General features: G+C 37.4%; 1 protein-coding gene across 1 annotated transcript in view; it reads left to right on the top strand.

Moving 5' to 3' along the window:
* ADAMTS6 (ADAM metallopeptidase with thrombospondin type 1 motif 6) overlaps nt 1–12746 on the top strand; it is a 297415-nt gene that overhangs the window by 268103 nt on the left and 16566 nt on the right. The window contains exons 22-23 of the mRNA XM_030321954.1: nt 8218–8394; nt 10832–10988. Coding sequence (XP_030177814.1) covers nt 8218–8394; nt 10832–10988 — 334 coding nt within the window. The remainder of the gene's footprint in view (nt 1–8217; nt 8395–10831; nt 10989–12746) is intronic.

The raw sequence follows: 12746 nt of genomic DNA, 5'->3' as shown, positions 1-12746 counted from the left end.
AAAAAAAAATTAAATAAACAGAAAACATACATTGTTCTTTAGGAACCCCTGGTTGTAACTTTTCCCCCTGTGAATCTTACTGTTGGAGTGGCCTTAATTTGGTAGAGGCCTGAGCCTAAAAGAGGGACTGTGTTTAGGATGGTACATGGAAATGGAGATTCTGACTAGTTGTAGTTATCTATGGAATCTTTGGTGGGAATTGGGAGTGTTCTCCCAAGTTTCCTGGACGTACTCCAGCTTCAGTAATTACATCTGCCTACCTAACTTTTGTGTTTCAATCAAATGTAGAGATACTCATGGTGAGTGGTTATGGAAAACAGTGTGAACTCTTCTGTTCCCTAGAAGTGAGTGGATTAACTCCTAAATTGATTTGGAAGATAAAATTGACTGATAAAGAATAGACATTCTGTAGAGTTCTACATATGTTGAAAATTATTGTACCTGCATTTCAGTGCCCAAGACCCTCACAGAAGTTCATAAGTAGTCATTGAAAATGATGACCAATTTATTATTGGAAAATCATAATGGGAGGCCTGATGATTGGCTTCAACAGTTTTAGGGTTTCAGGTCAAGTCCCTAAGTATAATTTAGTACTAAGTAAACACACTGGAATAGGCACTATGAGCAATACAAAGGAATCCTATAAGCTTGGAAAAGTAAATATTTGTGAAGAAAATAGAGAATAACTTTAGACAGTGTTTAATAAAATGGTGGATTGTGAGGTATACATGTATAAATGATATAGAAATTTAGAGCTAAGAAGGTCAGAATAGCTTGGAGTGCAATCAGAAAGCTTTTCATTGGGGCACCTGAGTGGCTGAGTTGGTTAAGCATTGGACTCTTGATTTCGGCTCAAGGCATGATCTCACAGTTTGTGAGTTCGAGCCCCATGTCAGGCCCTGTGCTGATAGGGCAGAGACTGCGTGGATTCTCTCTCTCCCTCTCTGTCCCTCCCCTGCTCTCTCCCTCCCTCTCTCTCTCTCTCAAAATAAATAAATAAACTTTAAAAAAAAGAAGAAAAGCTTTTTCGTTGATGGGAGCTAAACTGTATGTTGGCATATGGAATATGAAATAGAAAGAGAATAGGGAAACTGGAGAAGATATTCCTGATAACAAGATAGTTATTTATTCAGTTACTTATTCAGAGAATATTTTTTAAACAACTGAACAGAAACATAAAGATCATGACGTGAAAGTAGGATGAAGAAGAGGGTTTGTTTTAAAGAATAAATGGAAAATAAGATTGCATGAAGTAGTGGTAGATGATAATAAAGATTCAACTTTATATATCATCTTGCTACCAAAGTGGAGAAAAATGGGGGTGCCTGATTGGCTCAGTCGGTTAAGCATCTGACTTTGTCTCAGGTCATGATCTTGTGGTCCATGTGTTTGAACACCGTGTCAGGCTCTATGGTGACAACTCAGAGCCTGGAACCTGCTTTGGACTTGTGTCTCCCTCTCTCTCTGTCCCTTCTCCGCTCACACTGTCTCTGTCTCTCTTTGTCAAAAATAAATAAACATTAAAAACAAAAACATTTTAAAAGTGGAGAAAAATAGTTAAGTTCATAAGCAGAAACTGGAAAAAATTTGTGCCAACCACGAAAACACTAAAATCACTTGCACAGGTTTATTTCACATTGATCCCTTGATCTACACTCTTCTGTGTCATTATATTTGTATTTTAACATAAAACAAATATAATCACCTTGAAAAAAAGGCATGTGTATATTATAGCATGTTTCCATTCCAAATACCATTTTAAGGTTTTCTTTTGAAATCAACCTCATATATGTTTTAATTACCCTGCTCTGAGAATTTTGATTCTTATCTATCCACTCTTAGAGATAACTTGCTCAAAAAGCTCTGAGAGGCTCTTAGGCACTCCTTGAAGAAACATGAAAAAGTTAGATGGGCTTTTAATCACATTTCTGCTATCTTCTTTAAGATAGCCAAGTCAAGGGACAGCTTGGTGGCTCAGTTGGTTAAGTGTCTGACTCTTGGTTTTGGCTCAGGTCACCATCTCATGGTTCGTGGGTTTGAGCCTAGCATCAGGCTCTGTGCTGATGGCACAGAGCCTGCTTGGGATTCTCTTTCTCTCCCTCTCTCTCTGCCCCTCCCCTGCTCACACTGTCTCTCTCTGTCTCTGTCTCTCTCTCAAAATAAATTAAAAAAAAAAAAAAAAAAGATAGCTAAGTCAAAACTTAGGACAAAGATGCAGTGTCTTTCCTGTTTATTTTCCAAAGGAGAGGTACACTCTCACACTTCCTTTTTTTTTTTTTTTTTTTTTACTTTACTAGGAAGCCCACTTCTTCCCTGGATGGGTTAAAAATAAATGAAAGTAAATAGTATTAAGTGAAATAAACGTCTGAGTAGCTATGGAGAACAAAGTGAGAACAGGAGCCTGTTCTCCCCAGAGGAATGGAATACCTCCCGCTATTGAAAAGAGGAGGTCCTACCAGAACAGCAGGCAATGTTCAATCTTTTTTGGTTAGCTGCTGCAAATATTTCACACATTATTCATTTGACACACCCCTGAAGACTTCCCTTCTCTTTCTGCCCCTTCCCCACTTTCAACCATCAGCAGTATGAGCTCTGCTAATCACAAGGGTGAGGTTCAACTAGTGAAAACATGTTGCAGCAAGAGGAATGTACCCTTTGCCCTTTTCCTTTTCTTTGCCGGCCTCTCTAATATAAAATTTCCATTGTTGCAAAGCCAGGAACCGTTTTTCGTTTTCTCCATCAGTGAAACCCACCGGGTTATTTTCTTTTGCTTATGGCAAAAGAAAAAAAACAAAACAAAACAAAAAGCCAAATTACATTGGCGGAAAATGACTCTTCAGCAGCCTTTTGTGAAACTAATGAAGCCACAGCTTTCCCATTTCCTATAATCTAGCCTCACTCTTGGGATCACCCATACTATGTTGGACTTAAATGGTTTTCTGTTTTTGCCCTCTCTTGGCAAGTAACTCTTAGATGCGTTGCTGCATACTGTGGATGGGCTCCAGCAATCCTAAGCCATTCTTTTGATGTATTGGAATAGTTTCTTTTGACTCCCACAGAGTAGCCATTGGAAAAGGTCTGTTTCTTGTACTTACTCTTGGACAAGTGGATGACTGCTGGCAACATTCTCAATTGATTTGATAGGATTTGCATTTAGGTAGCACTAGTTAAGAAGGAATTGGGGGGTGGGGTGGGGTTGGAAAGGGTGCAAAACCTACCTGCAGGTGACTGTGCTTTGTTTTAGAAGACAGTTAGGACACCACCTTGCTTACTTCTAGGTTCTACTCTGGTACTATAACTAAGCAAATTAAACCTGTATCTCCAGAGAGAACTCAGTCTAACCCCAAACTGTTAACATTTCTGTGCTTTACAAGTGAGAGCCAAATTGTTTTCCCTGTTGTGGTTTCAAATACTTTTCTCTGCAAAATACATTTTTTGCTTTTTAATAGTAGATCATTAAGCTAAAGCATAAATACATCTCTCATAAAAATGACCTCCTATATCTCACTGGGACGAAAACAAACAAATGGTCTGATCAGATTTTAAATAACTGTGAAATTTTGATTATATGAATAAATAGGAAAAAAAGGTATTTACCTGCAATAAAGAAAAATAGTGAAAAATAATTTTACTAAAGAATAGATTGTCCAGGGGCACCTGGGTGGCTCAGTCCGTTGAGCATCCAACTTCAGCTCAGGTCATGATCTCACGGTTGGTGAGTTCCAGTCTCATATCAGGCTTATTGCTGTCAGAGTGGAGCCTGCTTCAGATCCTCTGCCCCTCCCCCATTTGTACTCTCCCCGTGGGGGTGGGGTTGGGGTTGGGGGGGGGTGTGGAGAATGGATTGTCTACTGAAATAGTATCTTCCACCCAGCTACCTATATAGTTTATTGTGAGAATGAATGGGATGGATTTTGATGTCTATTTATAACTATGTTTTCATCTAAAAAAAAATGAGTTTTATCACTCATTCAATATCTAATTATTACTAGTGAATTTTAAGGCATGGTAAAAAATGTGTACAAATCTACCCTTTATGTGGGTAGAGACCAGTGATTATTTCCAAAGAAGACTATAAGCACTTACAATGAAGTTAATGCCTATTAATCATATCCATAATCATGGCTACATCTTGCTTTTCTAGAACTTCTTATGTTGTTAGATAGCTAAATAAAACTGAAGCTGTCAGATGAGTAAACGTATTTATTTATCAGAAGTCTCGAGAGGTGGAAAGATGAAATGTAGGCTTAATAAAGCAGAAGGAAGAAGTAAAAATAAAAACAAGCTGAGGGACATCTCTCCTTGAACATCTCTGACCTAACATCAAAAGAATTTGCAGGATAGAGTTCTCTTTGAATAAAACTGGTCTAATTGGCATCCCTATGCCTTTTACTTTTTTTTTTTACAAGAATTTTTTAAACATTTAAATTTATAATCACTCTTAAGAAGTACAATATTTACAGAGACCAGAGTTGAGGCTTTGGATACAGACATGTAATATTTGTGGCTAGGTCTGCAGGGGTCAGGACTGGTATATTTATTGAATCAGAATAGGCAGAAATATAGTTTTTAGTCATTCGTTATTTCAACAATTCACTTGACTATCTCTCTACTTCTAGTGTGATGGGATGGAATATCCTTGGCTTATTTAGAGGAGTTTGGGTTGTAATTTTCTAAAATTATTTCTTCGGTAGAAGTCATCACTATATGTTCAGCTTTACATATAATTTCACACTGTCCCACAGAGGGTTTGTGTCTCTGTACATTTGCTTTCAGAGCTCTGGTGGAAAGCTGCTATTTGGATTTACCTGTACTTCTTAGTGCCTCCTTTTCTCACCTGCAGAGTGGGTGTGGAAACGGTACTTCAGGAGGTTTCTGTGAGGATCAGGTACACTGTGACATGCAAAGTACACAGGACACTGCCTGACACTTAATCAATAGTAGCACCGCTTTGTCTTTTTATTGTTCTCCTTGTTACTACCATTATTTTCTTTGTTTTGGTTTTGGTTTCCCGGGGACTTCTAGCCACAAACGAATGAATTGTGTGTCATGGCATTGTCTGCCTCCCCCAAGTGTAAGCAGGACTTTGGCATAGGCTCTTAGCCAAGACTGCTGGATATTACTACCTTCTTCAAATAATAGCAGAAGTTTCTTGCTACTGGAAAAAGATATTCGAACAAGCAAGGGGCATATGTCCCCAGCTTTAATACACATATTATGCTTTTAAAATGCAAAGGGAGAGGAGAGTGGCACAAGTGAATTTGTTAGCAAATGTTCCCATTATGAGAACTAATCATAACTTAAAATCCTAAATTGGATATCCTATATATCCTACATGTTTCTATCTCCCTAGAGTCTTTTTGCATTTTATCTCAATTTGTTTTTTTAATAATTATTTAATTAATACTTTTTCTGTGTTCTCATGACTTCCTACTGATGCTAAGAGCTAAAGTGTGGATCAGAAGGTCTGGGATTTATTTCCTGCTCTACCACTTGCTATCTCTTTAGCCTTAAGCTGCTTAAGTTTTCCTTATCTGTACTCACTCTCAAAAACTTGTGTAAGAATTCTGTATTTGAAAGTGATTCCTGAACTGTGAAGCTCTAATGAAATGTAAAGTAGTAGTGTTATTATCAGTAATAATATTTAGCATTAAAAGAATGGCAGAAATCCTCTAAGGCCTCGGCTTCTAACATTGGTGGATGGTGGAGGAGACTTGGTGTGAAGTTGGGAGGACTAGACACAGGTGGGGCCAGCTCAAAAGACCGGAATTGAGGCTTTATTTGTCATACAGAACACATGATTGCATGTCTTGGTTTCCTGAAATATAAAGTGATAGGATTGTTTTAAGGGTTAATTGAGGTAACAATTGCAAAGGACATAGTGTAAAGCCTAATGTTCAGGAAACAGTAAGAGTTAGCATTACGTCTGCCATTTAATAGCTGCATGACTTTCTACTAACCATTTAGTCTAAGATTGTTTCCTCATTTAAGAAACAGAATAATAATTGCCATCTCGTAGGATTTCTGTAAAGACTATATAAATTATAGCACTTAGCACAACCCTTGGTATATATTATGTTTATTAGACGGTAGCTGCTACTATCATTATTTTTAGTAGTGGTTAATTAGTAGAAGTGGCAGCAGCATTGGCGTTGTGCGTGGCCCTGGGCTTGCACTGGAGAATACTGCACGTTAGTGTGGAGAGATCGATCTGAAAAGGTAAACTTAGCCTTCCTATCAGGGGACAGTCAGCATATTTAGAGTTTGAATTTTTATCTTGAGGACTATAATGAGCCATTGAAGGATTTATTTTTTAATCACAGGAGAACATAATTGATTTGTGCTTTAGACAGTGGAGCGAGGTAAGAGCAAGAAATACGGAGACCTGTTAGAAAGACAATGCAGTCTTACATGAAGGAAATGATGTTTGTCTGAAACAAGATTAGTGGCAGTGGAGACAGAGAAAAATCAACAGATGTGAGAGAGATGTGGGAGTTGGATTAACAGGACCCAGTGATGGATTCTATGGGAAGAGAGGAGCAGCAGCTGGAAATAAGAATGTTGATTTGGCTGTGAAAAGAAGTAGCAGACATCAGGAATTTGACCACTTTGACCACTAAGACCCTAACTAAAGCTTCTCCTGGAGCCATCTTGGAAAGAACTGGATGTTCTCCTCCTTCAAAATGCATCTTAATGAAATTTTTTCTAAGTTGGAGGATATGTATTCTGTTATTACATTCATGCTGATGAGAAGTTTTCATGAGATCCTTGATTTCACCTGAAAAAAAAAAAAAGTAGTAATTTTCTCTCTATGACATACACCAGGCTCAAAGATTGCCCCGACAGAGCCACGCGGGGTGTATATAGTGTTCATTATGATATCCTCATCCCACAACTAGCACACTTTGATTTACCTGATTGTAAATGAAAACCATCCTACCAGATATACAACAGCATGTGTTTATTGAGTGCATACTCAAAGCCCTGTGCTGAATTCTGAGGGTCAGGACAGGGTGGTGTACAAAGAAAAATTAGAAATGAAATAATTTTAAGGAGCTTATAGTGTGGAAGGGATGAGAAGACATGTAAACATGTAATTACAAATAGGAAGATGGTGATTCTGGGCTCAAGAATATATATATTCTACATCCTCTTTTATGCTACTTAACCTGTGTTCACATGTATATCTCCTACATAAAACTATGAGCTCCTGGAAGGCAGAGACCATCTTATTCACTTTGTATTCCCTTCCCCTCAGTCTAATGTAGCTCCTGCAGTAGATCTGGGATCTTTCTTCCTTCCTTCTTTTCTTTCTTTCTTTCTTTCTTTCTTTCTTTCTTTCTTTCTTTCTTTTGAACAAAAGGTATAGAAACAGGGCTTCAAAATGTTGTGGGTAAGGTCCTCACTTGACTCAGAGGAAGAACAGATTTTAAGGAAGGGTTCAAACATACAGGGTAGAAAGTTGGAGGACTTTAGTCAGTCACCATGTTTAATAGATGACTCTAAGAAATAGCATTCCAATGAACCTGGAGAAGAGGTAAATAACAGACTTTGTGACATTGGAAGAAGAAGCATCTTTTCCTCAGTATGAAGAATAGACTGGTCCAACTAAAGAAGAGTCAAATGCATTATGTTTAGGGAAATTTATTATGTACAAGGAAAAGTCCAGAGATTTTCTGTGCAATAAACTTTGACCAATGGCCATGTATTATTAGTTACCACCCTCTAAGAATACACATCTCAATCAATCCCTAGCTTGCTTCATAAAGACGAGTTCTTGTTGTCTACTAATAATAAGGATTCTTTTCAGAAGACTACACCTAGCAAGTAGGAAACCAAGGATTCCACATTCCAAAAATTAGGATTTCTGTAAAGACTGTATAGCTCTTAGCACAACACTTGGTATATATCGTGTTTATAAAATGTGGCCAAGGACAGGGAAGTATCGAGGAATAAACCTACCCACAATAAAAGAAAATAAGTTAGCCAAGAAACAAACTTTGGATTTAGCTCTTAAAGTCCTTAGGGGAAAAGTTAAAGGCACTTCTGCTTAAAAACTTAAGGAGTTTTCATATATGAACGACTTTGCCCAGAATTTTGTCTATATGCATATTGTATACCCAAAAACATTCACTTTAAGAAAGACCTTCCTCATATTTTCCTCTATCTTTAAACTGCTGTGATTCATTTAAACTGCTGTATTTGTTTTATTTCCAGTGCACTCCCAAATGTGGTCCGGGATTCAAGCATCGGATTGTTCTGTGCAAGAGCAGTGACCTCTCTAAAACATTCCCAGCTGCACAGTGTCCAGAAGAGAACAAACCCCCTGTCCGTATCCGCTGCAGTTTGGGCCGCTGCCCTCCTCCTCGCTGGGTGACTGGAGACTGGGGCCAGGTAAGACAGTGCGGCAAGGGGCTCCTGCTGAAGCAGCACTTTGAGACACTTAAGTTTTCTGATTGGGTCATTATAAGGGCTCCAGAGATGAGAAACACGACACAGAAATCTGGGTATAAGATAAAGTATGAAACAGTGCATGAGCAGCAGTCACACATAGACCCACTAGCTGTGTTTCTCCTGCACCCACACGCTTCCTACTTCTACCTACTCCTTGGGGCTTACCAATGTAATTTAAAATTAAAAGAGAAATAGTCTGTATGGCCAGATATTTGAGCAAGCTAACAAAACTTTGGATTCTAGTCCCAACTCTCTCAGCTACTTCAAGAACAAATCTGTTAACCCCAGTGTCTTAACTTTCCTACTTGCAAAAGTAGCTCCTCTTAACTTCACAGAAAAGGTATGGGGGTTCTAATTAGCTTGATAATGTGATTGACAGTCTTTGAAATATTATCAGTATCTATTATTCAATGGATTTAGCTGATGGACATCATGAATTGGGAAGCCAGTATAAAGGGCTTTTGGTCTGTATTTTTACATGAGGTTCATTTGCATTTTATGTTCTAATTCCTATTTTTTTCTTTCTTCATTCTCACTTATTTTTAAACTGTGTTATCTTAGTGAAGGCCACCTTAAATCCTTTTACAACAAATCAATATATTTGGATACAAGGAAAATTGAGTATTATTCTTTTGAATGTCAAAAAGGAAATCTATTAGGTTACATTAAAAATAATGTTCCAGAAAGGTAATTTCTAGACAATCAATGCCCTTTTCCTGTGGTTTTATAATTAACCTTGTAGCTAGTTGTTTTCTAATATCTGAGACCCAAATAAATCATGGCACATAACTATACCAGTATGATTTTGTGTGATCTCTGGACTGACTGGACCTGTCATTACTTATTAAAAATGGCATTTCATAGAAGTAGTTAGCAAAATTCTGGACAACCCTCAGTATTTCTACAGTATAGCAGTATCTACCGACCTCTTCTGTTATAGTTGGGAAAGGGCAAAAGTTTTCAGTCTCCATTAATGCAAATAAATATATTTGCTCTATACTCAGCCAGCCCTGTGGGGAGACAAAATCAGTGTGATCATAAAATAATTAATATTTGCACATGTATAACAAATAATAATTTGCATTTGTATAGCATCATTTAATTTATAAAGTACTCAAGTGGAATACACATGATAGGCATTGTAAGCAATTATGTGTTTCACTGTGGAAGTGTAACCATTTCAAAACATGGAATTGATATTGTGTTAAAGAATAAGTACAGACATGCCCTCATAATTTTGATTTAAACCATGGAGGCATTTCCTTCCTTACATATTCTTTGTTGCAATGCACTGTCATATAAAGGTCGGTTGAAAGTTTTCGCATGTGAGTGATTTCACCAAATTTGCAGTAATCAATTTCAGGTTATTCTTTTAAATGTTGTCAAGTCCTTTTCTTCTCATCTATATTTTAAATTCAGTTTTCTAAAATTAAAATTAACTGGTAAAAATACATTTTCAAAGACACTTTAATACATTTTATGGTGCATTTGTTTGTCATTCTTTATTTAGGAATTTTAAAATAAAAGTGTCTGTCAATATCCTTGCAACTCCTGTAAGTGTTTTGAGAGTCTTTACAGACAAATTCAATAGGGCCTCAGTTTGTTAACCTTGTAAGCATCACCATCGCCTGTCTCGGCACTAGCTCATCTCCTTGATCTCAGATCTCACAGGCTTTGCGGGCATTCTGGGTGGCAGACCCAAAGAAAGATCCAGCTTCATGGTTCAGCCTGGACAGCTGATCGGTCCCCACTGAGACTAAGTCACTCAGAGAGTAACTTCAACTGTAAAGTAACTGAATCCCTGAGTAGATGAAAAAGGAGAGGGAGGCATGCTACTTGGCTCACATTTGTGTGACTAACAATACCTTAGAAAACTCAAGGTAATTATTTAAGCTCTTTTATTTTTTTTTAAACTTGTTCCCATCACAAGCCCACACAGCAGTCACTGCTGTTTTACTGAACTCCTATTTGATCACATTCACAGCACTCCAGTAGACCATCAGCTTGTTTGCCATAGGACTGTAATAAATAGGGAGCAAAAGTGATGTCCCAGCACTAGAATCCCTAATTACTACTTCCTCATGAGGGTTTTCTTATTACACTCCTGTTATAGTTCACCTAATTGGAAGTGTTAGAAAAATAGCCCAAGAAATCTTTTGTTTTCTAGGAACTATATTGCTTCCATTTTCAAAGGTAATAACATGTTCCTTGAATTTTCAAATGAATTCTACAGTAGAATGACTTAATCATATACCTCTCCAAGATGAACTTCATATGGACTTTAAAAGCTAATATATATGGTATTTGGAAAGATATAGTATCTTTTTACCTCCTGAAAATTGTTGAATTTTGTTTCTCTCTGTGTCTTTCGGTTCAGTGTTCTGCTCAGTGTGGCCTTGGACAGCAGATGAGGACTGTGCAGTGTCTTTCCTACACTGGACAGGCGTCTAGTGACTGTCCAGAAACTGTTCGGCCTCCATCGATGCAGCAGTGTGAAAGCAAATGTGACAGTACCCCCATTTCCAATACTGAAGGTGAGTTTCCCATGGACAAAGGGCCTGCGACTCACCTGACTCACCTCTGGTGGCTCCCAGAGTTTGAGGAACCACATAAAGCCACTGTTGTAGTATAGTTCATGTAGAGCATTTGTGAAAGTTGCATGTGTACTGGATATGTGATAAGGAAACCTATATTTTTTTCCCTGACTACCTGACCTTGTTAAGTCACTTAACCTTTCTGGAGCTAAATTAGCTTATCTTTATAATGAGAGATTGGAGTAAGTAACCTCTAAGGTCTGTGTTTGACCTAGCATTCTATGTTTGACTTGTGCCAGAAATACAGAGATGATGTCTAATGAACCACACTTTGAATTTAAAGTTCTGTTTCTTTTCTGTTTCTTTTGGATTTAACAATGGATCTCTACCATCATGAAGATTAAAATTCATGCTTGTTGTACATATAATGAAAGCATATATTTGAAACTATTTATTTCAAATGCTAGTTTTATTGTAGAAAAGAAGAAAAAGATAATTATATAGCTGTTTATAGAGGAATACAAAGGTCTTTATGCTCTGAAATTTCTCTTTCTTTTAATTTTTTTTAATGTTTATTTATTTTTGAGAGTAGAGACAGAGCGTGAGCGGGGAAGGGGCAGAGAGAGAGGGAGGCACAGAATCCAAAGCAGGCTCCAGGCTCTGAGCTGTCAGCACAGCTGATGCGGGGCTCAAACCCACGAACCATGAAATCATGACCTGAGCCCAGTTGGACGCTTAACCGACTGAGCTGCCCTGGTGCCCCTGAAATTTCTCTTTCTTATGTATTGGGAAATCTGTTTATTAATAGCAGTTGCCAGCCCAAATCCTGAATTTTCTTATATCTTATTTAAACAAATATACTTTGCTTATTCAGTTAGGCATTCATTTAAAATTTCCTGAATGCCACTATGTAAGAGGCACTACAACAGAAATCATGGGAAATATAGAGACAAATATGGCATAGTCAGGAAATTCAGACTGCCTTGCCACACGAAAATAGAGGCATGCCCAAATAAATGCACAAGAACATCTGGAACCACTAATTTAAATTATGTAAGAAACCTGGTTATGGGGCTCTGCTTAAAACAAAAGTAGAGAACTGTCCTGAAAATTATTTGTTAATATTTTTCAAATGAAAATTATGTGCTCATGAGCCTATTAAAAAGAGATCTATTCCTTTTGACTAAATTTCTCCAACTTAAAGGATTTAAAAAAAAAATTACATTCACTATTGGGGCACCTGGGTGGTTCAGTCAGTTAAGCATCCGACTTCGGCTCTGTGCTGACAGCTCAGAGCCTGGAGCCTGCTTTGTATTCTGTGTCTCCCTCTCTCTCTGCCCCTCCCCTATTCACACTCACAAAACTAAATAAACATTGAAAAAAATTTTGTTAATTACATTCACTATTTTAAAATATTTCCTTAGATATTTTATTTTAAGAAGAGTAATCATCTTGTATGACAGAATACAGAGAAATTACTTTGCAAATATACCGGTTTTTATATCTAAGCCTCAACATGAAATCCTTTTTGTATAATTTACTCTTTCAGATAAGTATGGCCTTATTGTACATTAATTCAAAATCATAATTTTAATTTGCAAAATCTGTGGCTCTGATGTCATCTACTTTTTTGTCCCTTCAGTAATGGTCATTCTAGAAATTGAGCTTTTCTTCTCTTGAGAAGGACTCAAAATCCATGATAAACCTAAGTATTTTCCTTAGCAAAACAATCTCTTTTAAATAATCTAAATAAAAATA

The sequence above is a fragment of the Lynx canadensis genome, chromosome A1, assembly GCF_007474595.2.
Source record: "Lynx canadensis isolate LIC74 chromosome A1, mLynCan4.pri.v2, whole genome shotgun sequence".
NCBI classification, from domain to species: domain Eukaryota; kingdom Metazoa; phylum Chordata; class Mammalia; order Carnivora; family Felidae; genus Lynx; species Lynx canadensis.
Note: the sequence above shows the minus strand (reverse complement) of the source record. Positions and strands in the feature narration are given on the sequence as shown.